The 25,368-nt window shown below is 45.6% G+C and overlaps 1 protein-coding gene across 5 annotated transcripts in view; it reads right to left on the bottom strand.

Moving 5' to 3' along the window:
- CARD14 (caspase recruitment domain family member 14) overlaps positions 1-25,368 on the bottom strand; it is a 53,447-nt gene that overhangs the window by 15,040 nt on the left and 13,039 nt on the right. The window contains exons 1-13 of one of the 5 annotated variants that reach the window (XM_033961643.1): positions 21,832-21,992; positions 21,066-21,196; positions 16,812-17,031; positions 15,860-15,997; positions 15,386-15,711; positions 10,264-10,437; positions 10,035-10,157; positions 8,000-8,125; positions 6,265-6,405; positions 5,254-5,370; positions 4,984-5,093; positions 3,093-3,172; positions 2,078-2,150 (exon numbers count right to left, since the gene is read on the bottom strand). In XM_033961643.1, the coding sequence (XP_033817534.1) occupies positions 2,078-2,150; positions 3,093-3,172; positions 4,984-5,093; positions 5,254-5,370; positions 6,265-6,405; positions 8,000-8,125; positions 10,035-10,157; positions 10,264-10,437; positions 15,386-15,711; positions 15,860-15,997; positions 16,812-17,022 (1,619 nt within the window). In that variant the 5' untranslated portion in view covers positions 17,023-17,031; positions 21,066-21,196; positions 21,832-21,992. The other 4 variants (XM_033961647.1, XM_033961644.1, XM_033961645.1 and 1 more) reach the window with 4 other exon arrangements.

Here is a 25,368-nt window from a genome sequence, read left to right as displayed (position 1 = left end):
ATCGTGCCAGCAGTCCGCTTGCGTGGCAGCCCTTTTGGTCAAAGACCAGCACCCTAAGTGAGACCAGCCCTATCAGCGTACGTCCTTGTTCAGCAGGAACTTGTCTAACTTTCTCTTGAATCCCTGGAGGGTGTTTTCCCCTATGACAGACTCCAGAAGATTGTTCCAGTTTTCTACCACCCTTTGGAATGCTCTCCCACTAGATATTAGATTGGAAGAATCTTTGGACAAATTTAAGACCAAATTAAAAACTCGCTTATTCAGGGACTCACTTCGCACATAGAAATGAATACCAACCGCTTTTAAGAAGCATAATCCCTTTCCCCTCCCCCTTAACCCCCTTTTTTATTTATTTCATCTCGATATATTTCACTCTTGCCTATCCCCGGATCCTCCTGTTTCTACATAGTGACATAGTAGATGACGGCAGATAAAGACCCGAATGGTCCATCCAGTCTGCCCAACCTGATTCAATCTAAAAATTTGTTGGTTTTTTTTCCTTCTTCTTCTTAGCTATTTCTGGGCAAGAATCCAAAGCTCTGCCCAGTACTGAAGTCTCTGTCAAAGCTCACTCCATTCCATTTACCAACCAATTTCCTGAGCCCTCAATCCATGGCTTAGTCTATAAGGTGCCACTTGCTTTGTTACACTAGGACTAATATGACTTCAGTTCCATTGTGTATTGAAACAATGTTATGCCAAGATTGTGGTGTCTCTAGGTCTGTGCTGAAGCCACTCAAAGTCTGCTCCCCCAATCCAAGTCCAGATGTTTGAGAAATATGTGATAAAAGCTATTTTGGATTACAGAATAATCTGAAATAAACTGATATATTTAATAGACCGGTGAGTGAAGAACTTGATCAACCCAGGAAAGCTGCATAAGCGCCATAGAAAATGACCTTACGATCCAGGTTCCAGCCACCCAGAGATCATCCCGGGGAGGGAAAAGAGGGGAGAAATATGAGGACAGAGCTGTAAACAAAACATGTTTTGTTTTTCATATTTTAAAATTTTGTCTTTTGTTTTGTTGAAGATTCCTGGAATTTACAGGTGTGAGTTGTCACCGATGATATGAAAACTGAGATTGTGAATTAATCAAAATTACGTGAATAAATTAAAATACATTTTTTGCACATTGCATTGGAAACTCAGCCTTGAGGCCTTATATTAAAGAGATTAAGCTCACAGCTTGGCATTCCCTGTCTAAATTGCTGAGTCTACATTTCAGCTAATGCTAGGAAGTTCAGAAGGTTGATTTTGTGACTCTTAAGAGACATAGATTTATGTACTATTCTTCACATCCATCCTAAGCTTCTCAGAGGAACAGGAAATTTGGTTGTTTTACAGAGAATCTGTTTCTTATAGAGTAGAAAATACAGTACTATTTTGAAGGTCATACAGAAGTTAAGATGTGTCTGCAGGAAGTAGGGCTTTTTACTGACATGATTGATATTTAGAAAGGTCAAAGATCAAAAGTGATTTAGGAAGAAAAGTGAAACACTGCCACCTACTGGGTTTAAAAACTTAACAGAATGGACTTTTAATGTTAACATTGACGTAAGGCATTCTTGGAAAGGAAGTCATGTGATCAACTGTGCCACTGTATTCTAAAGCATGATAATTACTACAAATGATGTCACATAGGGTATAAATCTGTTTGCCTCGTTTTCTCTCTTTGAAGAGCACTGAAATTCTGAGGGCTTGCTCTTCCCAGACTATGGAAGCTCTATCAATAAACATATTTGGTTTTTACATGGCTTTTCCTCGCCTGTTATTTGAATTCATAGAACGGAGTCTCTAGCCCAATCATGTGGGAAAGAGAATCCATTCTGGCAATTCTTTTGGCCTCAATGTTCAAATCTCCAGCCTACTTGAACAGTTTCATGGTTTTTTGGGGCTTTTTTTAAATAAGAAACACCATTTTAAAATATGAATGAACAGGAAAGGTCTGAGGTTCAGACCCCATTCTGGAATTTGTGGCAATACATTTCCAAGACTGAGGACATGCCATAAACTGAATTTCATGCTGTGACCTTTCCACTCCAGCAACCCAACAGAATAAAGGCACATTACTTACGGGCAGCCAGGTTCAGTTCCAAGTGACTGGTGGATGCCCTGAGCCGTCAGCTGAAAACACGGCAGAGAGTATTCTGGAGAGATCAGAGAGAGGAAGTGGGGATTAGACACTGGGCACTCGTGTGAGAACTAGGGGGGGGGGAACAGTTGACTGGGTCGCGTGAGCAAAGCTAACCACTGATATGTGAAGGAGACTTTTCTATGAAACAGCTTTATGCAAAACATGAAACCCTGTGTTAAAAATGTTTCCTTGATTTTGGAGAAATATGATGCAGTTCACTCTGAAGCTCACCTCTGGGGGTCTTAAAACAGTACTAATTTGCATCCCTCTGTAGTAGATTGGTCAGAGATCTGCTCTGGACATACCTTTTGGTACCCTTTGAGCTTGGTGGAAAGTACATATGGCTGTGTTTTCTAGCAAACATAGGAAAGTGCTGGTAAGACTAGACACACGTGTGTCTTTTGTAACTTATGTAATTTAAGGGCTGGTACAAATCATGTGTAAGTGCTCATGTAAACCGCTCTGAATTGACTCTCCAGTCATTAGTAACGGTTTCAATAAACATAACAGATACACAAATGTATTTTATAACAAACACGTCTAAGTAATGGTACAAATAGGTGCACACGTGTGTTTTATAACATAGGCATGTGTCACTAAGAATAGACATGCAAGAGGCTGTTATAGGGGAAAGTAGCCTACAGGGATTCAAGAAAAGGTTAGATATGTTCCTGCAGGTAAGGCTAGACTCAGGGCGCTGGTCTTTGACCTAAGGGCCACCTCGTGAGCGACTGCTGGGCACGATGAACCACTGGTCTGACCCAGCGGCGGCAAATCTTATGTTCTTACTCGTTTTACAGAAAGGGTGGTAGATGCATGGAACAGACTCCCGGAAGAGGTGGTAGAGACAGAGACTGGGCCTGAATTCAAGAAAGCTCCGAGCAGGGTTCCAATCCTCAGTCTGCCCTGGGACCTCTGCTCCAGCTCGTTTGCCTCTTCACGGAAGCTCACATACCGCTTTGTGGAAGCATCTCATATTCCGATTCTGTATCGTCTCCCTTCTCCGCAGATAACGTGTTCAAGGACTCCTGGGAACTGTTGCAGGAGAAGAAGCAGAGGAACGGTCAGACTGGTCATGTCATCGCTACACTGACCTCTTCCCCAGCATTATTACTCTGAAGTGGAGGCGTGGCCTAGTGGTTAGAGCAGCTGCCTCAACACCCCGAGCTTGTGAGTTTGATTCCCAATGCAGCTCCTTAGGACTCCCCTCCCCCCTCACCCATTATTAATAAACATTTGTAGCTCAACCTTCCAGTACTCAAAGCAGGTAAATGATGTACAAATGCATGCACAATATTTAAAACAATTCAAAAACATCAAATCAAGTTTCAAGTTTAATTACATTTTAATAGACCGACCATCGACGTGCACCTGGCCAGTTTACAAAGCTAAAAAAGGTTAAAATAAATGCAACAGAGTGAACCAACAACACATTTCAATTAATAATCGGTATCAATTCTCGTCCGTAACCAACAGCATCCAAATTTTTAGCCACATCTGACAGAGATGCTGCCCGTCAGTGTGATCCAAATAATTACCACAAACCTCCACTTCTATGTCGGAGTTGGAGAATCCAGTGGTGGAAAGGGTACGGCCAGAATCCCATTTAATGTCTACAGCAATCCTTCTGAACACAGGTAGCTTTATTTACACTGATAATACTGTATAATCACAGATGAAGAATGCTTTAATGGCTGCGTCCAGCCAAACCTATAGACAGGACAGGTAAGCATTTTCCACCTGTGTAATTGTGAAAAAATGTGGTGGAAGATGCGTGGAACAGTCTCCCAGAAGAGGTGGTGGAGATAGAGACTGTGACTGAATTCAAGAAAATCTGGGATAGGCACATGGGATCTCTTAGAGAGGCAAAGAGATAATGGTTACTGGATGGGCCATTTGGCTTTTATCTGCCATCATGTTACCATGCTTCAATAACCATAAAGCTCTATGACCTCACAATGCAGGTGGAAAGAGCCTTAGCCAATAGGAAGAGGAGATGCAAATGTTAAGAGCCTTAGCCAATAGGGAGAGGAGGAGATAGTGGATGCTGCGGATGGGCCATTTGGCCTTTATCTGCCATCATGTTTCTATAACCCTAAAGCTCTATGACTTCACAATGCAGGTGGAAAGAGCCTTAGCCTATAGGAAGAGGAGATGCAAATGTTAAGAGCCTTAGCCAATAGGGAGAGGAGGAGATAGTGGATGCTGCGGATGGGCCATTTGGCCTTTATCTGCCATCATGCGCCTGTTTTCTTGGTGGAACAGCCAGACATCTGAAAGAGTCTTGTGCAGTCACATAGCGGCAAAGAAAAGAGTCCAGAAAGCACATCGGAGCACCCTTATTAACACTACACCCGTTACTCCCTATGAGCAGCGAGTGGCAGATTTTGCTGCTAGAACTAGACTGGACATCAGAGTGACCAAACACCATCGTAAAGACTCAGGAGGAGAAATGGACCACCTAGAAGACTCAAAATCACCTCTGAATCCAATCACACTGCATGAGAAATGATAGGGCCAGAGACATACGACAGAGAAGAGGGAGAGCAGCGCCACCTTCTGGTCCGGCTATGCCTTAAGGATCTTGCTGGGCATTTCTCTTGAAGCAAAATGAAATATGCTGTGAAACATTTTGTTTCAATACAAACCTCCCCAAAAAGTTGGTGGGGGGGGGGGGGTTCATCTTCTTTCATTTTATTTCTCGTGCACATTATTTGCAAATAGTACAAGGTAGAAGAACAAAGTTAATGAAACCAAAAAAAGAAATCAACCAGAATAAATTCACTCACATATACCCCACACACATAGAAGACGAAACTCACAGCTCAGATGAAAGGGGTCTTTACCTGTAGGACATGGAGTTGTCCAGGGAAACTGTGCAGGGAGCGAGAGCGGAGCAAGAGCCGACGCTGTCCTGGAGGTCAGAGCTCCTGTGGTTACTACCGTCTTGCCAGGACTGCAAAAGAAATGAATGTATCAGGAATGGGCTGCAATCAGAGCTCACTTCTGTGCTGAAAGAAGAGGGAGGGGGTGATGAAGTATGAAGTCAATCTCTGCAGTTGGACATGAAAAGAGGGGAAAAAGCACAAAAGCAGAAAAAAATACAAACGATGGACCTCGTGGGCGTTTAAGGAGCTGCAGTCCATGTCTTCCTTGGGGCAGATGGCATCCATCCTCACCAACCTCTGGTGCCTACCTCCTAGGGTTGGACTGTTCAGCTGTTCTCTGTGTTCCTAACCAGCAGCAGAAAAGAAAAGGATGAGAGAGGATTTCTGGTCAGATCTTATCGTTGCAGAGGCTCTTCTTTTAGTCTTTTGAGGAGCTCTGCTAGGTTTCAGCTCAGAAGATGTATAATCAGTAGTATAGTAAGGGGGGAGGGCGGAGGGTGGTCCGCAGTGGACGCCATCTTGGTGAGGCCGCCGGCACCCCTTTTCCTCCTCTCCACCCCCTCACTCCTTCCCAGTCCTGCCCCCCTCCCCCGCTATGCATTTGCCTTCACTTCCCTCCCGTCGTATCTCTATCTCTTCACTGGTGCGATCAGCACCTTCAACCTGTTGCTCGCACCAGCGTTGGCTCTCCCTCTGATGTCACTTCTGGGCCCCCGCGCCAAGGAAGTGACGTCAGAGGAATACAGCAGGTTGGGAGGAACGTTACAGAGGTAAGGGGGAAGGGAAGCGGCGCCCGCTTGGCAGAAGGGGGTGGGGAAAGAGCGTATGGAGGTGGGGGGGATGGAGAAATGGGGGGGGGCACCAGCACCCCAGGCACCTCTCACCCTCGCTACGTCACCGAGCGCACTCGCTTTAGGAAAAGGGGCACATTTTGGTCGACCAGTGGGCACACGTGTGCCACCGATGCCCATGCAAACAACACATGCTCGTGTGAAGATACACACACTGTCTTTCCCAAAGCGCGCACATGATTTCAGAAGAGCATACGCATTCGGAGAAAAGGGCGAACTGTTTCTGAGAAGCACAACACAAGAAAAACCTGAAATGTGGAGATTTCTGACTTTCTTCCTGTCATTTTGGGAATATTAGCTTTGGTTTCACCAGCGAGAAACGACGGCCTTTTAGATGCCCGAGTGGTGTTTCTATATCCGAAGCAACAAGCTCACACCTATGTCTTACCGGCTTGTCCTCCAGCGTCCGAACCAGATGACGTAGTTCAAATATCTCTTCTTTCAGCTCCAGAATTTGCCGTCGTAAGGAATCCTTCTCTGCCAAGTTCTCCGACACCTGTGCCTGCGCTAAGTCCCGGGCTTCATACGCCTGGAAAGAACACAGAGAGCTGAACAGAGCCGGAGAAGATTCCCCACGGGATTTTGTGGTTTCCAATACGTCGTTCACTTTCCCTCTGCTCTAAGTGTGAGAACCCACATCCCAGAGAAAGAACCACATTTGTGCATCTGACTTGTAACCTTTCCTTTCTGCTTTGCTCAATGTTCTCTTCCTCTTTCTAGGTTTTATCAAGTTTCAAGTTTCAAGTTTAATATGTATTTGATTAATCGCTTTGTCGTTATTCAAAGCGATGTACAAGTAATTAAAATTACAATATAAAAGAAATATTAAAATAAATAAAGACTAACGGGACAAATACAATTTTGACAAGAACTGGAAACATAGGGATAGGTAGGGGAAGAAATTACAATATATAATAGCAGAGTGGGAGACAAAAAAGGAAAACACTTAGGGAAGGGATAAAAATAAAGATGATTAAATATAAGATTATGGAAAGAAGAAAAGGTTGGTTCTGATACTTTTTTTTTTTTTTAAATTTGTTAAAAGAAATATCTTAGTATTAAATTGTGAAGGCGTTGTTAAAAAGGAAAGTTTTCAGTTTACATTTGAATTTTTCTAAGTTAATTTCTTCTCGTAAATAACTAGGAAGAGAATTCCAGGTTTGGGGAGCAGTGACTGAAAAAATAAACTGATGGCGCGTATTTATTATTTTTAACGAAGGAGGAGAAAAGATGTTCGTTGAGACTTCAGTAACCCGCATTATTACATCCAGGTCCTGCTAAACTGGAACGTACGCAGGTGAGGCTGGACTCATTTAGAGCGTGAACGAACTGCTGGGCACGATCTTGGAAGGGGGGGGGGAGACCACTGGTCTGACCCAGCAGCGGCAATTCTTATGTTCTTATGACTCTAAAGACTCTTCTTTGCAACAGATCAAATCCTTAACTCTCCCCTCCCCCCTCAACACTGCCCACCTTCCTTTACTTTTTCCCCCTCCTCCCCCCCTTCCAAGATCCCTGCCTCCCCCCCTCTCATATAATATGCTTTGTTCCCCCTTCTCATAAATCCAATTGTATTCTCTTACAGTACATACTGTATATGCTCTGTATTAGCCCTTCCTTCACTTAAATTGTCAATGTAAACTAGTTTGACCCTTCGATTGCCTTGTTATGTTCCTCTTTTGTAATTCATCTATTTGTTGTGAACCGCCTAGAACTCCCTGGGTATGGCGGTATAGAAAAATAAATGATTATTATTATTATATCATAATCCATCCCTTTTCACCCCTTGCTTCAATTACCATCATTCGATAAAGTGAGATTGACTGGAAAACGGAAGAGGGCTTGTGGAATAAGCTGCCAATTGAATTGCAATCGATGGGTTTTCGTAAGCAATTGAAAACTTTTGCATTGTGCAAAACGCTATAACATGGGTAGTAAGGAGAGTCAAAATGCTAGAATGTGATAATGATTATTTGAGGGGTGGGTCCTATGGATGTGAAGGTTTCTTTAGTATAATAATTGTTTACAATGAGATGTTATTGTTCGGAACTTGTTATAATGAGCTGTTTTTAGCATTTCAGGTCTCAGCGGTATATTATTCAAATCAAATCCGATCTTATTACCTGGTCCCTCTCCTTTTTCAGATCTATCACCTGGCTGGAGAAGTCCCCCAGTTTCTCTTTGTACATTTCAGAATCCATCTTCGTCTTCTGATACTCCACCAAAATTGTCTCCTTCTCTTCCAGATACTGAACAGGCCAAGAGAGAAAAAACAGGGCAGAAAGGAGGGGGCAGATAAGTCAGAAAACACTAGGGGGGGGGGTACTTGTGCTCACAAGGCAACTGCACCCGTGAAGGATGCTTCAGGCTTCTGGTGGGATCTCATCTGGACAGTAGGAGAGGCACATGGAAGGCATTCAGGGTAGTTTTATCAGCTGCTGTCTAGAGCTATATGTAATGAATGTCACGATGACACATCCCCGCAGATAACCGCGGGAAACCATCCCATGTCATTCTTTAGTGTCTCTCTCAACCTCAGTCCTTATTCTTCAATGCAAGCCTTGAGGGTCAGTGGTTATTCCCATTCATGCTCTGATTCTTATGTGAGCCAAGTATAGAAGCCATTGTGACATCACTGATGAGGTTAGCTCTTAGGCACTGGTGGAATGAGGCATTATGACATCACAGTATCTGCTCTGGATACCAGAGACTGTCATTCTTTAGTGTCTCTCTCATCCTCAGTCCTTCTATACCAGCATTCTTCAACACAAGGCTTGAGGGTCAGTAGCTGGGCCTATTCATACTCTGATTCTTCCCTCTCTCCTAAAAGAATAACGCAGGGATGGTTTCTTGTGGTGAACCACAGGGACAGGAGAAAATTCTGTCCCCATGTCATTCTCTACCTGGCAGAAACCCAAAGAATAGCAACATTCCAGAGCTGAGATTGTGATGTCATAATGCCTAAGAGCCAACCTCAGCAGTGATGTCACAATGGCCTGATTGTCCTATATTTGGCTCACATAAGAGCTGCCATTTTGGGATAGACCAAAGGTCCATCATGCCCAGTCTTCTGTTTCCAACAGTGGTCAACCCAAGTCCCATTCTTTAGTGTCTATCTCAAGCTGAGTCCATTCAGACTCTTGATTCTTCCCTCTCTCATAAGAACATAAGAAATGCCTCTGCTGGGTCAGACCCAAGGTCCATCGTGCCCAGCAGTCCGCTCACGCGGCGGCCCAACAGGTCCAGGACCTGTGCAGTAATCTTCTATCTATACCCCTCTATCCCCATTTCCAGTAGGAAATTGTCCAATCCTTTCTTGAACCCCAGTACCGTACTCTCCTTAAAGAGTGACATGGTGATGGTTTCCTGTGGTTATCCGCGAGGACGGGAACGGTGATGAATTTTGTCACGGTGTCATTGTCTATCTATGCACCACCTACGTGTGTCATAGGCCCTAAGAATTGACAGTTAGGAACCTCTGCGCACCAGATGCTATCCTAGCTGGTAAGGGTCAGCCCATACGGGTGGACCCTGGGCGAGTCTCTCAGTTCTGCACTTAATTTGTGAAATACTATAACTTACACACATCACTTGCGCACCTGGACACGTCAATGTACGCCTGCCATTGGCATGGCATAAGATGGCACACTTAAATTCGCCAAATTTACGACAACATTTCAAAAAAGAATCTTGGGGCCAAGATGCCATTACACGACTGGCGCTAAGACCCCAATTTATAGGATTGCCTCAGCGTCTGGGACAGAAGTGAGTTACCAATGCTAGTGAGAAGCAATAGCTCTCAGGAACTGTGTGTCATGGAAGAGTTTGGCATGTTTAGGGTTACCAGACATACGGATTTCCCCAGACAGCTTTTCGAAACCCGGCACTTTGTCCGGGATTTGAAAAGCTTGGAACAAATCACTGTTGGGCAGGTGAACACGCGTGCACGTGATGTCATGACGTGGCATCTGCCCGATGAGCGCAGGCAGCGGGGGGCGGGGATGGGTGAAACGGAGTGGGCCTAGGGCTGGGTCTAGTGTAACCCTAGGCATGCTGAAACTGCTCTGTGCCAGACACAAGGTGGTAGAAGCATTAACTTACACTGATGGGAACCAGAACTGCAGTGTCGCGAGGGGGGGGGGGGGGGGGACGACTCACCTGCTTCTTCTGCTTCTCAGCTGTCTCTGCCCTGCCTCGCAGAGCATGAATGCGGTACATCAATGCCAGTTTTTCTGCTTCAGCTTTTTCCTTGCTTTCTGGGGCAGTATCTTTCTCCTCTTGCTAGAGGGACAAAAAGGAGGGGTCAGTGGGAGGGGGGGGCATGGTGCAATTACATCAGCTGTTATGAGGGGAGGGGTTGACTTTGGGGATAAGACAGTGAGCTTACCAGGCCCTGTTTTCCCTGCTCTTCAAGTGACTGGTGCAGTCTCTTGTTATCCTCCTGCAGTCTCAGAAGTTCATCTTCCTTGGGCTGCAGGTCATTCTTCAGCCGTATGGACCGCTGCATTTCACAGAAGGAGTCCATCTGTGCTCGTTGCAGCTCCTCCTTCACAATGTAAATCTACCCAAAACAAGAGGGGGGTGGGGCAGAGTGCTGATTGGTGACTTAGACAGAAAGTTGCAGGATTCTACTAACACCGTTGAGAGTGGTGTTCACTCGAAGGAATTTCATCTCATTGGCCTGATTTGGGCTAAAACATTTACCAGGACACGGCCACACTAATTTTGCACTGGTTACAGGATTAAACAGAAATAGAAGCTGGATAAAGTTTGACCTTAATTGCTCCTCTTTCTAAATCTACATTGAAGGAAAGTTAGTCAAGTGCAGCAGCTCTTCCCTACCCCCAAGAGCTTATAGGCTATGTGTACCTCTGGTACTAAGGTCCCTGTGTTTGTCCCTATGATCCAACAACATGCAACCAAAGTTAAGGATATCATTCTAGAGAATGACACTGGGACAAATTTTTCACTGCCCCCACGGGAACTCGTTTTCCCGTCTGGTCCCCGCGATTTCTTTTCCTGTCCCTGCCCCATTCCTGCAAGCTGAGATTGTGATGTCATAATGCCTCATTCCACCAATGCCTAAGCTCCGCCCTCATCTGCACAAGCCTCAAACCCTTTAAAATCCTAATTAGCAACATTCTAGAGCTCAGATTGTGATGTCATAATGCCTCATTCCACCAATGCCTAAGCTCCGCCCTCATCTGCACAAGCCTCAAACCCTTTAAAATCCTAAGTAGCAACATTCTAGAGCTGAGATTGTGATGTCATAATGCCTCATTCCACCAATGCCTAAGCTCCGCCCTCATCTGCACAAGCCTCAAACCCTTTAAAATCCTAAGTAGCAACATTCTAGAGCTCAGAATGTGATGTCATAATGTCTCATTCCACCAATGCCTAAGCTCCATCCTCATCTGCACAAGCCTCAAACACTTTCAAATCCTAAGTAGCAACATTCTAGAGCTCAGATTGTGATGTCATAATGCCTCATTCCACCAATGCCTGAGCTCCGTCCTCATCTGCACAAGCCTCAAACCCTTTAAAATCCTAATTAGCAACATTCTAGAGCTCAGATTGTGATGTCATAATGCCTCATTCCACCAATGCCTGAGCTCCGTCCTCATCTGCACAAGCCTCAAACCCTTTAAAATCCTAAGTAGCAACATTCTAGAGCTCAGATTGTGATGTCATAATGCCTCATTCCACCAATGCCTAAGCTCCGCCCTCATCTGCACAAGCCTCAAACCCTTTAAAATCCTAATTAGCAACATTCTAGAGCTCAGATTGTGATGTCATAATGCCTCATTCCACCAATGCCTGAGCTCCGTCCTCATCTGCACAAGCCTCAAACCCTTTAAAATCCTAAGTAGCAACATTCTAGAGCTCAGATTGTGATGTCATAATGCCTCATTCCACCAATGCCTAAGCTCCGTCCTCATCTGCACAAGCCTCAAACCCTTTAAAATCATAAGTGTTCGAGGCTTCTGCGGTTAAGGCACAGCTTACAGGAATGGGGCAGGGTCAGCGACAAAGCTCATGGGGATGGGGCAGAGAAATTGAGTTCCTGTGGGGATGGGGACAGCTTTGTCCCCGTGTCATTCTCTAATCATTACTTCATTAGGAGTGATAAGGAATGCGAATCTAACATTTCCTTTGCACATCTCAAAAGTTGTAAAAACAATTTTTGGAATCTGAGGAAAATTTGTTCTTTGAAGAGGTTTTAAATCACAGAAACCAGCTGCCTGTTTTTGTGATAAGTAGAATCTTTATGTCTGTTGTATCAGCTGAAAAGGTTGCAATGAATCTCGTATGGCCATCAAACACTACTCTACAGTGCGAAATCTTCAGATGGCCACCAGTCACCCACCGAGCCTTTTGGCTAAGAACTCTAATCTATTTATATGTTTCTTCGCTAAGTTTCGGTCCATCACGGCAGGTAATTATTTAGTGATCCCAGCTTAATACCTCTCAACTAGCAAAGTACCGGAAGATGACAGTGGCCAACGCAATGCTGATTTTTAAAAAGGGTTCCAGAAGGTGATCTGGGAAATTATAGAGAGGCATAGAAGGATATGGGTGACTACAAATGATGCCAGGTGTTTACCTGGGAGGGCTTCCGCGTGTGCGGATTGCCGGACTTGATGGACCGAAGGTCTGATCCGGAGATGGCACTTCTTATGTTCTTATGGTGCCAGGCAAAATGGTAGAGACTATTATAAAGAAGAAAATGATAGCTTGGAGAAGAGACGCCCCAGGGGTGATTTGATAGAGGTCCATAAAATAATGAGTGGAGTGGAAAGGGTAGATGTGAATCGCTTTTTTACGCTGTCCAAAAATACTAGGACTAGGGGGGCATGCGATGAAGCTACTAAGTAGTAGATTTAAAACAAACTGGAGAAAATATTTCTTCACACAACGTGTAATTAAACTCTGGAATTCATTGCCAGAGAATGTGGTGAAATCAGTTAGCTTAGCAGGGTTTAAAAAAGCACTGGATAATTTCCTAAAAGAAAAAGTCCATAGGCCATTCCTGAGATGGCTTGGGGAAATCCACTACTTATTTCTAGGATAAGCAGCATAAAATCTGTTTTACTACTTGGGACCTGGGTGGGCCACTGCTGGAAAGAGGATTCTGGGCTAGATGGACCCATCCCTTCTTTGAAAATTAATGACCTTACCCTTCTGGTTACAGCTAATTAGTATGCGCTTTGCACTCTATAGTCTTGTTAGATTTCAGTTGTATGTTTTATTTTTTTTAAGATACACTAAGGTTTAAATTATACTGTACACCACTTTGATGTTTAAAGGCAAGGTGGTATAACAAATAGCAGCTATAATGAAAGTGACTTGAAAGATTTGTGCAATCTTTATAAAGGAATTTCTCGTTTTTGTTGGGCGGCCCAGAAACCAAAATTGCGGATATCTCAGTTGCTGGGGACTTGGCGGGGGGGGGGGGGGGGGGGGGGATACCGGATATGAGGGTTTATAATTATGCGTGTTTGCTTTGCCATCTGGGTGATTGGGTGATTCCTCTTTTGATGGAATGTGAGTTTTTTGCTCCTTGTGATGTGTTTGCGCTTTTGCATAGTCCACGAGGGGCTTTGCCCCCTTTTCTCCGCTCCAGTATAATTTTCAGAGCATTGCCACCGGCCTGGCATTGGCTTGTGCAAGCCCTGGGTGGGGATTCGATGGTTACTGATCTCTTGCCCTTGCGGGGTAACCCGGCCTTCCCTCCGGGACGGGACTCCAGAGAGTTCCTGTCCTGGGGAGCGAAAGGGGTTTCTCGTTTAGAACATATTTTGGGGGATGATGGGGAGTTGTTGGCACCTGCAGATTTGCTCGCTAAGGTGGGGGAGACCTGGGGTGCGCAGTTTGAGTGTCATCAGGTGGAGCACTATGTGGGATCCCTCGATAGAGCACAATTGCGATTACATATGAGGGCCAGGCTGCGGGCACTGTTTACTCAGGAGGAGGGGGGTGTCCCTCTCGGTGTCTAGTATTCATGCTAGCTTGCAAGAGTTACAACCTGCCAAAGATTACCAGAACATCAGGAGTAAATGGGAGGGGGGAATTGCACATTAATTTGGGACAATGGGATGTAGCCCGTACTTTGAGGGCGACGCCTGGGGTTACCCCATGTGCTTGGTTTAGGGAAACGCATTATAGGGTGACATTGCGTGCATATTACACTCGCACTCAGCTGTATTATAGTGGGGGTCTCCCTACACCTCTGTGTCATAAATGTGGGTCGGGGGGATACACTTTGGGACATGCCTTCTGGACCTGCCCCATCATCCAGCGCTTCTGGAGGCGTATAATCTTTTACATGTCCGGGTTGATTGGGAGAGCCCTGTGCAGTACCCCAGCCCACTTTATCTTGGATTTACCGGAGGCTTTTGGCCACTTGCCTAAAGGGAATCGGGCTCTGTGCAGGAAGATGAGTTTACTGGCTAGGAAGTGTATTCTTCAAAGCTGGACGGTCCCTGACCCACCGGCATTTTGGCATTGGCGGAACCAGTTGTATCAGTTGGCCATCTGGGAGGCGCGAGATACGGGAGGGGCCAGGAAGCGTAAGTTGTTGTTCTTGAATATTTGGGAGCCATATTTGCAAGATTTGCATCCAAAGGGCCATAGTGCGGTATTGAGATGGGTGTTCTAATGTGGGTGCCCGGATAGTTGGGCTGGGAGAGTACTGGCGAGTATTGGTGGGGAGTACCTTTGGGTGGGTGGGGGGTTTGGGGTGGGATTGAGGGGTATGGGTAGGTTCTGGGATTTTGCTATGGTCAGTGTACGGGGGATTCAGTGGGGGGGGGGAGTGGTGTGGCTTCCTCGGGGCTCATCAGAGTCCAGGGCCTCGGGGTGCCTTTCCGCTCTCCTTCCCATGCACGCTCTTAGTGGTGTGCGGGGGGGGGGGGGTTTGGTCGATATTCGTCTTGTTTTGTCCTTGTATGTTATACTATTTATATGATGCATATTTGTTTTGTATTGTGCACCTTCGGGGTGCCTTGCTATTGTGTTCTTGTTGTTTGCATCAATAAAAATTGTTTGAACCTAAAGTGACTTGCCCCCAGTCACAAGGACTGCCCCTGGGATTTGAGCCCCCGTTTCCCTGCTTCTCTGACCACGAGGTTATGCCTCCTGTCCTCCACTGTGGCCCCGTCACTATGTTCCCTAGCTGGTGATGCCTTGTGTATTTTCACAGAGCTTTCTCCCATTCCTAATAAGAACCTAAGAATAGCCTTACTGGGTCAGACCAACAGTCCATCAAGCCCAGTGGTCCGTTCTCCCTAGTACCTGGCCAAAACCCAAGGAGTAGCAACATTCCATACAGAATCTCAAAGAATAGCAAGATTCCAGAATCCCAGAGAGTAACAAGATTCCGGAATCCCAGAGAGTAGCAACATTCCATGCAAACAGATGCTTCCCCCATGTCTTTCTCAGTAACACACTATGGACATTTCCTCCAGGAACTTGTCCAAACCTTTCTTAACACCAGCTACTCTTAGCACCTTTTCTTGCAGCTCTTGGCACCTGGTGATAGCCAGGTCCTTCTCCTGCAGTGCGCTGGTATAGCGCATGGACAGCTCATATTTCTCGTCCTTCAGCTTCAGTACTTCGTGGTAGTGAGCGCTGCGGTCCCTCCTCAGGCAGTGAAGCTCCTCCTCCATGTCTGTCAGAGACTTGTTCTTAGTGTCCAGCAGGTTAATCTTCTCTTTCATCTTGCGACACTGGTGAAGGAGATTCACTTTTTGGCACTTTTCATGCAGGAGCTCATCCTGCAGGCTGCCCACTGCCTTTGCCAGGCACTCTGTCAACTTGGAGGTCTCGATCAGGCCTGAAAAGAAAGGGAAAGACAAAAAAGTATCAGTGCATAGCTGAGGAGCTCTCCAAGTAATACCACATAACCCCGCTCAAAGTGTCTTCCTCTGTATGGTGTCCTCAAAACAATCCGATCTGAACTGTGAGAGAAAGAAGTCAATTACCACTGAAGCTGTTGAGGTCTAAAGATGGCTCCTTGCCAGTTATCAAGGTGTAGATTTCAGGTTTGTGAAGTTTTAGGCTTTCTAGAAAAGCAATGGCCCCATTCTTTCCACGGGTTTTCAAACGATCCAGTAGGAAGCCTTCAAAATAAAGGAAGACCAGATCAAACGTAGTTGTGTTATAGGAGGTCAGAACATGGGCACTGAGAGCAGGAAATCTTTAGGTGGAATTCCGTTCGGCCACTGTGACTTGTTGAATTTGTTGATTACTAGTCCCTAGAAGGAAGCTTAATGATACGTGACTAGGACAACGCCACCGACGGCAAGTATCGAGGCACATAATCATGGCATGCAGTCATGTTTGTAAAGAGCTCCTGGGGCAGTGGTGCCAATGGCATTTTTTCTGATGTATGTAAAATGAAGAGGGAACCTCAATGGACATGAGAGGGGGAGGTCCAGTAGGGATCCCGATGCCCTAAAAAATGGATTGAACTGAGCAGAGATATGTCCCGCGCCCATAAGAACTTATTTATACAAGACAAACTCCTCTAACCACACATCCCAGAGCCCAGGGCATGGACCGAGCCAGTGGCAGACACAATGAAACACTGCCCAGCTTCTCCAAGGGGACCTCATGAAGTGCTCAGACCCCCCGATAACTGCTTTGCTTCCTTCCCTTGCCATGGCCATAAGTTTCAAGTTTTATTAGGATTTTAATACCGCCTATCAAGGTTATCTAAGTGGTTTTTACAATCAGGTACTCAAGCATTTTCCCTCTCTGTCCCGGTGGGCTCATAATCTATCTAACGTACCTGGGGCTATAGAGGACTGAGTGACTTGCCCAGGGTCACAAGGAGCAGCACGGGGTTTGAACCCACAACCCCAGGGTGCTGAGGCTGTAGATCCAACCACTACGCCACACACTCCTGCTAACAGTCTTAGTGACCCCTCTGACCTGTGCGCATAGCAGTGTTTGTAAAAGAGAGGCTGTGCAGGATTTCCTCCTCATCCAGCTGGTCTAGTACTTTGGCCTGGCGCAGGTACGGGGTCAGGCGGCTGGGAGTCAGACTGTGCACGATCTTGCACCGATGAGTCTCGATCATGTCCCATAGTTCTTCCTCTTCCAGCTCGTTAATCTCCAGGTCTGTGGGACTGTCATTATCCATAGCTGACTCCTAACAGAGAAGAAGGGATGAAAGAAAGTGAAGTCGACATTGGACTTCATTATCCATTCATAAACATATCATTGATTTCAGGGAAGGGGTAAAACGCGGACTTGACGGACCTCGCGGATCTAAACCCGCACGTCCTTAAAAATCTGAGGTCCGTGCCGCTTGTAGTTAAGTTTCTGGCTCTGACAGACCTCGGTGACAATTTAGCGCTGATGGATCCGTCTCAGCTTAGGGAGGGAAAAGTATTAGGATCCGTCAGCGCTACAATGTCACCGAGGTCTGTCAGAGCTGATTTACTGGGGCTGCAGGAAACCAGTTGAAAGGATTCGTTTTAGAGCCGCTCCAGCACTAGTCTCTGGCTCCGACAGACCTCGGTGACATTGTAGCGCTGACGGATCCTAATACTTTTCCCTCCCTATGCTGAGACGGATCCGTCAGCACTAAATTGTCACTGAGGTCTGTCAGAGCCAGAAACTTAATTACAAGCGGCACGGACCTCAGATTTTTAAGGACGTGCGGGTTTAGATCCGCGAGGTCCGTCAGGTCCGCGTTTTACTCCTTTCCATTGATTTCATTTGTAAAATTTCCTCAACGATCCTCTGAATTAAAAGCCCATCAAAGTGCTTTACAATCTAGAAAATAAACAACAACAACAAAAAAAAATACAATGAAATGAACAAACAAAACATCAAATCATGAAGCAGCATTACTTGCTAAAACATAACAGTGACGTACAACATAAAGCCAGCCATCAAATATAATCAGAATAAAACCGAATATTATCTTTACATAAAATGCTAAGTTTCAAGTTTATTTATTTCAGTTTGATGAATCGCTTATTTAATTTTACTAAGCGAGATACAACATTAATAAAAAAATATAAGCATATATTTAGACATACCATTTAAAATTTAAAATAATGGGTTAGACAAATAGACTTACAGACCAATCAATGCACAAGGTAAAAAGGGACAGAACTCCAATTCAATGGTTTAAAGCAGTGTTCTTCAACCTTTTTACACCTATGGACTGGCGGAAATAAAATAATTATTTCGTGGACCGGCAAACTAATAAGACTGAAATTTTTTAAAAACCCATTGCCGCCCTGTCCCCGCAAGCTCGGTCCCGTTAACCATCCGATCCCATCCGCACAAGCCTCAAATAGTTATGATTTTATATTGAACATACTTTATTAAAGTATAAAAAGAAACAATATTCTGTACAATTGTCATTTTATAAACATAAATAATACAGGGCAAGGATCAACAAAACCCCCGTCTCCCCTCCCCTTCACATATATCCCCTCTACTATCAAGAAAACTGAATAAGCCAAATTATTACAGAATGCTACACAAATATCATGCTAACAGAATACCGCAGTCACACATGGCAGGAATGGTGTTAGGGGGAGTGCAACTAGGGCAACTGCCTCCTGGTCAGAGAGAGCCCTAAGCCAGCTGGAAGCTAAAGACGCACTGCCTGGGCTTTGCACTCCCCAGTTATGTCTAACATCAGCTCTAGCAGGATACATATTTTAAATCTGATATATTTTAATCACAAGATAGAAATAAAATTATTTTTTTCTACCTTTTGTCGTCTCTGGTTTTTGCTTTCATCTTCTTTTCACTCTCTTCCATCCAGCATTTGCCCTCTGTCTCTTCAATCCAGCATCTGCCTCTTCCATCCACTGTCTGCCCTCTACCCCTCCCCCTCCCATATGGTATCTGCGTTCTTTCTATGCCCCTCTCTCCTACACCAGATCTAGCATCTTTGTCCCTCTTTCCTTATTTTTCATCTGACCCCCCTTCCCAGCATCAATCTCTCTCTACCTTGTCATTCCTCTGTCTCTCCCCTTTCCCTCATCTGATCTCTCCATTCCATCCTGACTCCTTCCCCTCCTCTAATCTCCCTGCCAGCTGTTTCCTTCCAATGTTCCTCCTCCCCTGTCCAGCAGTACCTTCTCCCTTTCTTCCTCCCCTTATCCAACAGTAACTCTCTTCCCTTCCCCTTCCCCTCCCTTGTCCAGGAGTACCCCTTCTCCCTTTCCTCCTCCCCTTATCCAACAGTAATTCTCATCACTTCCCTTTCCCTTCTCCCCTATCAGCAGTAGCCTCTTCCCCTACCTTGTCCAGGAGTACCCCTTCTCCCTTTCCTCCTCCCCTTATCCAACAGTAATTCTCATCCCTTCCCTTTCCCTTCTCCCCTGTCAGCAGTAGCCTCTTCCCCTACCTTGTCCAGGAGTACCCCTTCTCCTTTTCCTCCTCCCCTTATCCAACAGTAATTCTCATCCCTTCCCTTTCCCTCCTCCCCTGTCCAGCAGAACCTTCTCCCTTTCTTCCTCCCCTTTTCCAACAGTAATTCTCTTCTCTTCCCTTCCCCTCCCTTGTCCAGGAGTACCCCTTCTCCCTTTCCTCCTCCCCTTATCCAACAGTAATTCTCATCCCTTCCCTTTCCCTTCTCCCCTGTCAGCAGTAGCCTCTTCCCCTACCTTGTCCAGGAGTACCCCTTCTCCCTTCCCTCCTTCCCTCTCCAGAAAATGTTCCCTCTATGTAGGCTAGCAGTAGCTCTGTGTGCTTTTAACTTCGTCACACAGCTGCCCCTAGGCAGTATTTTAGTGCGGTTTCATGAGGCAGCCTTGGGGCCTTTGGTAGGCCGGCTCGCTTCGATGATGCGATGTGGGCCGGCCTACCAAAGGCCCCGAGGCTGCCTCATGAAACCGCGCTAAAATACTGCCTAGGGGCAGCTGTGTGCCGAAGTTAAAAGCACACAGACCTGCCGCTGCTTTTCTGGGGGTGCGGAAACAAACACGGCAGGAGTCGGTGGTGGCAGGCAGGAGTGCCGGCATAGCGACGGCAACAGGAAGTTGCACGTCAGCTGACGCCGGTACATTTTGCTGCGGCGGGGTCCTGAATCCTTTGCGGACCGGCAAGATTTTTTTGCGGACCGACACCAGTCCGCGGACCGGCGGTTGAAGAACTGTGGTTTAAAGTACAGAGGAGATCCATAAATGGAAAGAATATTAGAGAGGGAAGAGTAGAAACCACGAAGAAAACGAATATAAAATTTGGGCATAATTTAAAGATTAAAAGCATCTTTAAAAAGGAAACTCTTTAAGTTACTTTTAAAACGACTCAAATCATTTTCCGCTCTTAAATGCAAGGTGTTCCAGAGTTGCGGAGCCATCACTGAAAACATATCATGTTGTCGAGTTCCAATAACTTTCAAAGAGGGGACCACTATAAGCTTTTGATCAGTGGACCGGAGAGAACGCGAAGTGCTATAAGGGATAAGTAATTTATTAATGAATTGAGGGTTTTAAATACTAAAAGTAAAATTTTAAAAGTAATACGATGGTTAATTGGGATACAAGACAGCTCCAATAAAGAGGCCCAAGAGAAGCAGAGTGGGGGGTTAGGGCATGAGAAGACAGAGAGTTGCTTCATAGCACCTTGGCCATAAGGGTGAACACAAACAATATACCCCAAATGTCGAGAATCAGATAAATAAGTGCAGATAACGAGAATGAACAGATCTTCGATGAACATAATACACGATATTGGTATTAAGTGCCTCAGTAAGTAGGTTTTGGAATGAATGTAGGGCGCGATACTGGTAGTCTGTCTGCATTTACATGGAAAACGCACGGAAACTGCTCTGAATTGACTCCCCAGTCATTGGTAGCGGTATAGAAGCTTTCAATAAACAAGACGCCATTATGGTTGGTTTCTCATGTCATCTTCAGGATTTTGCTTTCGTTTTGAAAATTTCGTTGCAGGAGCAGGTGTCGTTAACAGCACCCACTGTCTGCAAAGAGGGTGCGTCCTGGAAAAACAGTTCACACTATTAATGACAGATTAATGTTTGTTTTTGTGAGGGTGGCATGAAAGAAATAACAGAAAATGTACGTTTCAAACAACTGCACAGCCCTATAAGTCATTGCTCACTTGCGGAGAAGGTACGGACAACAGTGGAAAGTGATACTTCAGCCACACGTCCTGCTGCTTTTGCACTTCCTCAGGTCCCCTTTACATACTCACTGTCAGCTGAGGGTCACACAGAAAAGTGGAAGCCCAGAGCAGACCTCAGCAGACACAGATGGAGGTCCATAGGCTCATCTTTGGCATAGCCGCAAGACTGAGCCACTGGCGACTCTTTATCCTCTTGTTATCTGTAGGAAGACAGAACATTTAATCAGAAAATTCAATGATGGGAGAGGAGAAACAGGAAGTAGACAAACTCTTTGGAAAGTCCATCAATAAATTAATCAGTTGAACAGCACAGGATCCGAAGGGTGAACCCATTGTGTACAAAGGACTTCAGAAAAATTTCCCCTCAAGACGCTTCCAGTCAGACTTCTTTAGAAATGCTCCAGGCTCCAGGGAGCCTTAGGAACACGGATGTCTCGCAGACTGTTTTTCAAATGGTCCTAAGTTCTTCTAAACCTCCCACTAGAAAATGAGCCAGATTAATTTCCTGTTGTCAGTTTTGTGCAGCAGAATATCTGTTAGGCTGGTAAATCCCTATATTATAGACAAAAAAGGGGGAAATGGAGAGGAAGTGGAGGGTACAGATCTCAATCATATTCCCCCTTCAGGATTCACATGACATGAGGACAGTGTCCAGCTGAACAATATAAGAAGCTGGCATGTGACTTCTGGATACTCAGATCCTGTGTCTAAGTCACCGAGCAGAGCATCAGTACCAGAAGACGGAAAAATATTGATCACACCACAAGGCAAAGGAAGCCACAGAACACAGCAGCAGCGGGCACAAAAGGTGGATGCAATTGTTTCAATTAATTACCCCCAAAAAGAAGGTTTGATTTGCTCTGTTAGGTAGTGGTCTGTAGAGCGGTGTTTCCAAAACAGTTAATGCTTCAGATCAGCCTCAGGTTCTCTCTCTAATAAAATCAAGCTTCACAACCTGAAGATGCAAGTCAGACCCTGCAGAAGAACCAGACTCAGTGACATCGGCCCCCAAAAGCTGAGAGAAAAGCAGACCAAGAACAGGGAAGAGATTTAGAAAAGGAAGTAGCAAGCTCTGTGTTTTCCATCCCAACCCTTATTAAATATTAGCCAGCTTAGAGGTAAAGGTTGGGGAATTCACATAAGAGACGATTTATAACTGAAATTCTAATTGTTTATACATCAACTAGACAGCAAGGTGTGGGTCCATGTTTATAGCAGAGGACAAATTAGGATCTGTGACCTCACAATATTCTTATCTGCTCTCTAAGGACAACATACCAGTTTCCGGAAGCGGGCATCATCACCTCGCAAGAGAGAAGAGCGCTGGGCCTTCTCCTCACATCAGACAGCAGACCTCTTCCACTATAAGACACAGTATCAGAATTGGTGAACTCAATGCTTTCTTCAAAATCTAGGATGTAGGATCTGATGTCGCGATACAAAGAGCTACCTGGTTCTGTATGATTTGCATCAGGGAAGACCCCGAATGAATCAGTTTGAGAGTTCCTTAATAGAGAATGACACGGGAACAAATTTTGTCCCCGTCCCCATGAGTTTTCTCGCTGTCCCTGCCCCCATTCCTGTATGCTCTGCACAAACCTCAAACATGTATGATTTTCAAGTGTTTGAGGCTTGTGCACATGAGGACGGAGCTTAGGCATTGGTGGAATGAGGCCTTATGACATCACAATCTGAAATCTAGAATGTTGCTCTTATGCTTTTAAAGTGTTTGAGGCTTGCGCAGATGAGGGCGGAGCATAGGCATTGGTGGAATGAGGCATTTTGACATCACAATCAGAGCTCTAGAATGTTGCCACTTATGATTTTAGTGTCTGAGGCTTGTGCAGATGAGGGCGGAGCTTAGGCATTGGTGGAATGAGGCATTATGACATCACAGTCTGAGCTCTAGAATGTTGCTACTCAGGATTTTAAAGTGTTTGAGGCTTGTGCAGATGAGGACGGAGCTTGCAAGAATGGGGTAGGGACAGGAAAAGAACTCAACGGGATGGGACAGGAAAATGAGTTCCCGTATTTCTTAAGCCAGTGTCTCGCAAACTTTCCGGACGGTGGCACACTAAATCCAGTGTCCTACCTGGAAGGCACCCGGAAGTGTGCGGTCATTGATGTAATGACATCATGTGCATGCGTGATGTCATCGCATTGACGGCCATGCATGCGTGGAGGCCTATCTGGCCGTGACCCGCCGGTGGAGAGATCCAGGAGGTTCGGGGCGAGAAGGAGATGCCAGCCAGGAGGAGAGTCATCTACGCCAGCTGATTTCCTACAGCATGTGCCTCTCGCCGCAGGAGGCACGTCCCGTAGGCAGGCAGCCGGCGTGGACCACTCTCCTCTTCGCCAGTGTGTCACAGCACACCAGAAATCTCAGGATGCACTGCCTTAAGCCCTGATACCGGATCTGCCATCAGTCTTGGACAATACAGCTCAGTGAGTAGAACAATTCCTTGGTACCTTCTGAGCTTCACTAAAGGAATGAGCAGATTTGTAAAGACAAAAGCCTCTTCCCAATCTAAGGACAGGACAACTGAAGAACTTTATAGGTTGGCTATGATGTCATGGCCTATGGATGAAGTAACACTATAGAGAGCCCACAGGAAAAAGACTTGGGAGTACTTGTAGACAAGTTAATGAAACCGTCCGCGCAATGTGCAGCGGCGGCAAAAAGGGCAAATAGAATGCTAGGAATGATTAAGAAGGGGATCACAAACAGATCTGAAAAGGTTATCATGCCGTTGTACCGGGCCATGGTATGCCCCCATCTGGAATACTGCAACACTGGTTGCCGTACATGAAAAAGGACATAGTACTACTCGAAAGGGTCCAGAGAAGAGCAACAAAAATGGTTAAGGGACTGGAGGAGTTGCCGTACAATGAGAGGCTAGAGAAACTGGGCCTCTTCTCCCTTGATAAGAGGGGACATGATCGAAACATTCAAGATAATGAAGGGAATAGACTTAGTAGATAGAGACAGGTTGTTCACCCTCTCCAAGGTGGAGAGAACAAGAGGGCACTCACTAAAATTAAAAGGGGATAGATTCCCTACAAACGTAAGGAAGTTCTTCTTCACCCAGAGAGTGGTAGAAATCTGGAACGCTCTTCCGGAGGCTGTTATAGGGGAAAGCACCCTTCAGGGATTCAAGACAAGGAACAGAACATATGCAAATAAGGCTAGACTCTAATAGGCCTCTGGGCACGATGGACCACTGGTCTGACCCAGCAGCAGCAAATCTTATGTTCTTATGTTCAGAGATGCACAAGGGGGGTTCTCCACTCATGGAATCTCCCTCTACTCAGCTTGACCTCTAGAATGTGGTTCTTTCCTACCAAATACTTGGCTGTAATGGTCTTCCCTTGTGTGATGACCCAGTTGCATATTCTGATAGTACAATTATGTACTTGCTCATGTGAAACATTACTACCCAGTGTTAGCCTGGATCAGGATTGGTTTTATTGAACATAAGAAGTGCCTTTGCTGGGTCAGACCAGAGGTCCATTGTGCCCAGCAGTCTGCTCGCGCAGCGACCCAACAGGTCCAGGACCTGTGTAGTAGTCCTCTATCTATACCATTCTATCCCCTTTTCCTTCAGAAAATTGTCCAATCCCTTCTTGAACCCTAATACCGTATTCTGTCCTATCACGCCCTCTGGAAGCGCATTCCAGGTGTCCACCACCCGTTGGGTGAAGAAAAACTTCCTAGCATTGGTTTTGAATCTTTCCCCTTTCAACTTTTCTGAATGCTCTCTCGTTCTTGTAGTTTTTGAAAGTTTGAAGAACCTGATCCTCTCTACTTTCTCTATGCTCGTCATGATCTTGTAAGTCTCTATCATGTCCCCTCTAATTCTCCTCTTCTCCAGGGAAAAGAGCCCCAGTTTCTCCAGACTCTCAATGTATGAAAGGTTTTCCATACCTTTTATCAAACGTGTCGCTCTCCTCTGAACTCTCTCGAGTATCGCCATATCCTTCTTAAGGTATGGCGACCAATATTGGACACAGTACTCCAGATGCGGACGCACCATCGCCCGATACAATGGCAAGATAACTTCTTTCGTTCTGGCTGTAATACCCACTTGATTATACCTAGCATTCTATTTGCTCTCTTAGCGGCCACTGTACACTGTGCCGTCGGCTTCATTGTCATGTCCATCATTACCCCCAAGTCCCTTTCTTGGATACTCTCATTCAATAACATCCCTCCCATCGTAAAGCTGTACCTTGGGTTTCTGCTTCCTATATGCAATACTTTACATTTCTCTACATTGAACTTCATCTGCCATCTCGTCGCCCACTCCCCTAGCCTGTTCCTGTCCCTTTGTAATTCCTCGCAGTCCTCTTTAGTCCGAGCACCACTAAATAG

Source organism: Geotrypetes seraphini, chromosome 10 (genome assembly GCF_902459505.1).
Source record: "Geotrypetes seraphini chromosome 10, aGeoSer1.1, whole genome shotgun sequence".
Taxonomy (NCBI): domain Eukaryota; kingdom Metazoa; phylum Chordata; class Amphibia; order Gymnophiona; family Dermophiidae; genus Geotrypetes; species Geotrypetes seraphini.
This window is presented reverse-complemented; position numbering and strand designations above follow the sequence as displayed.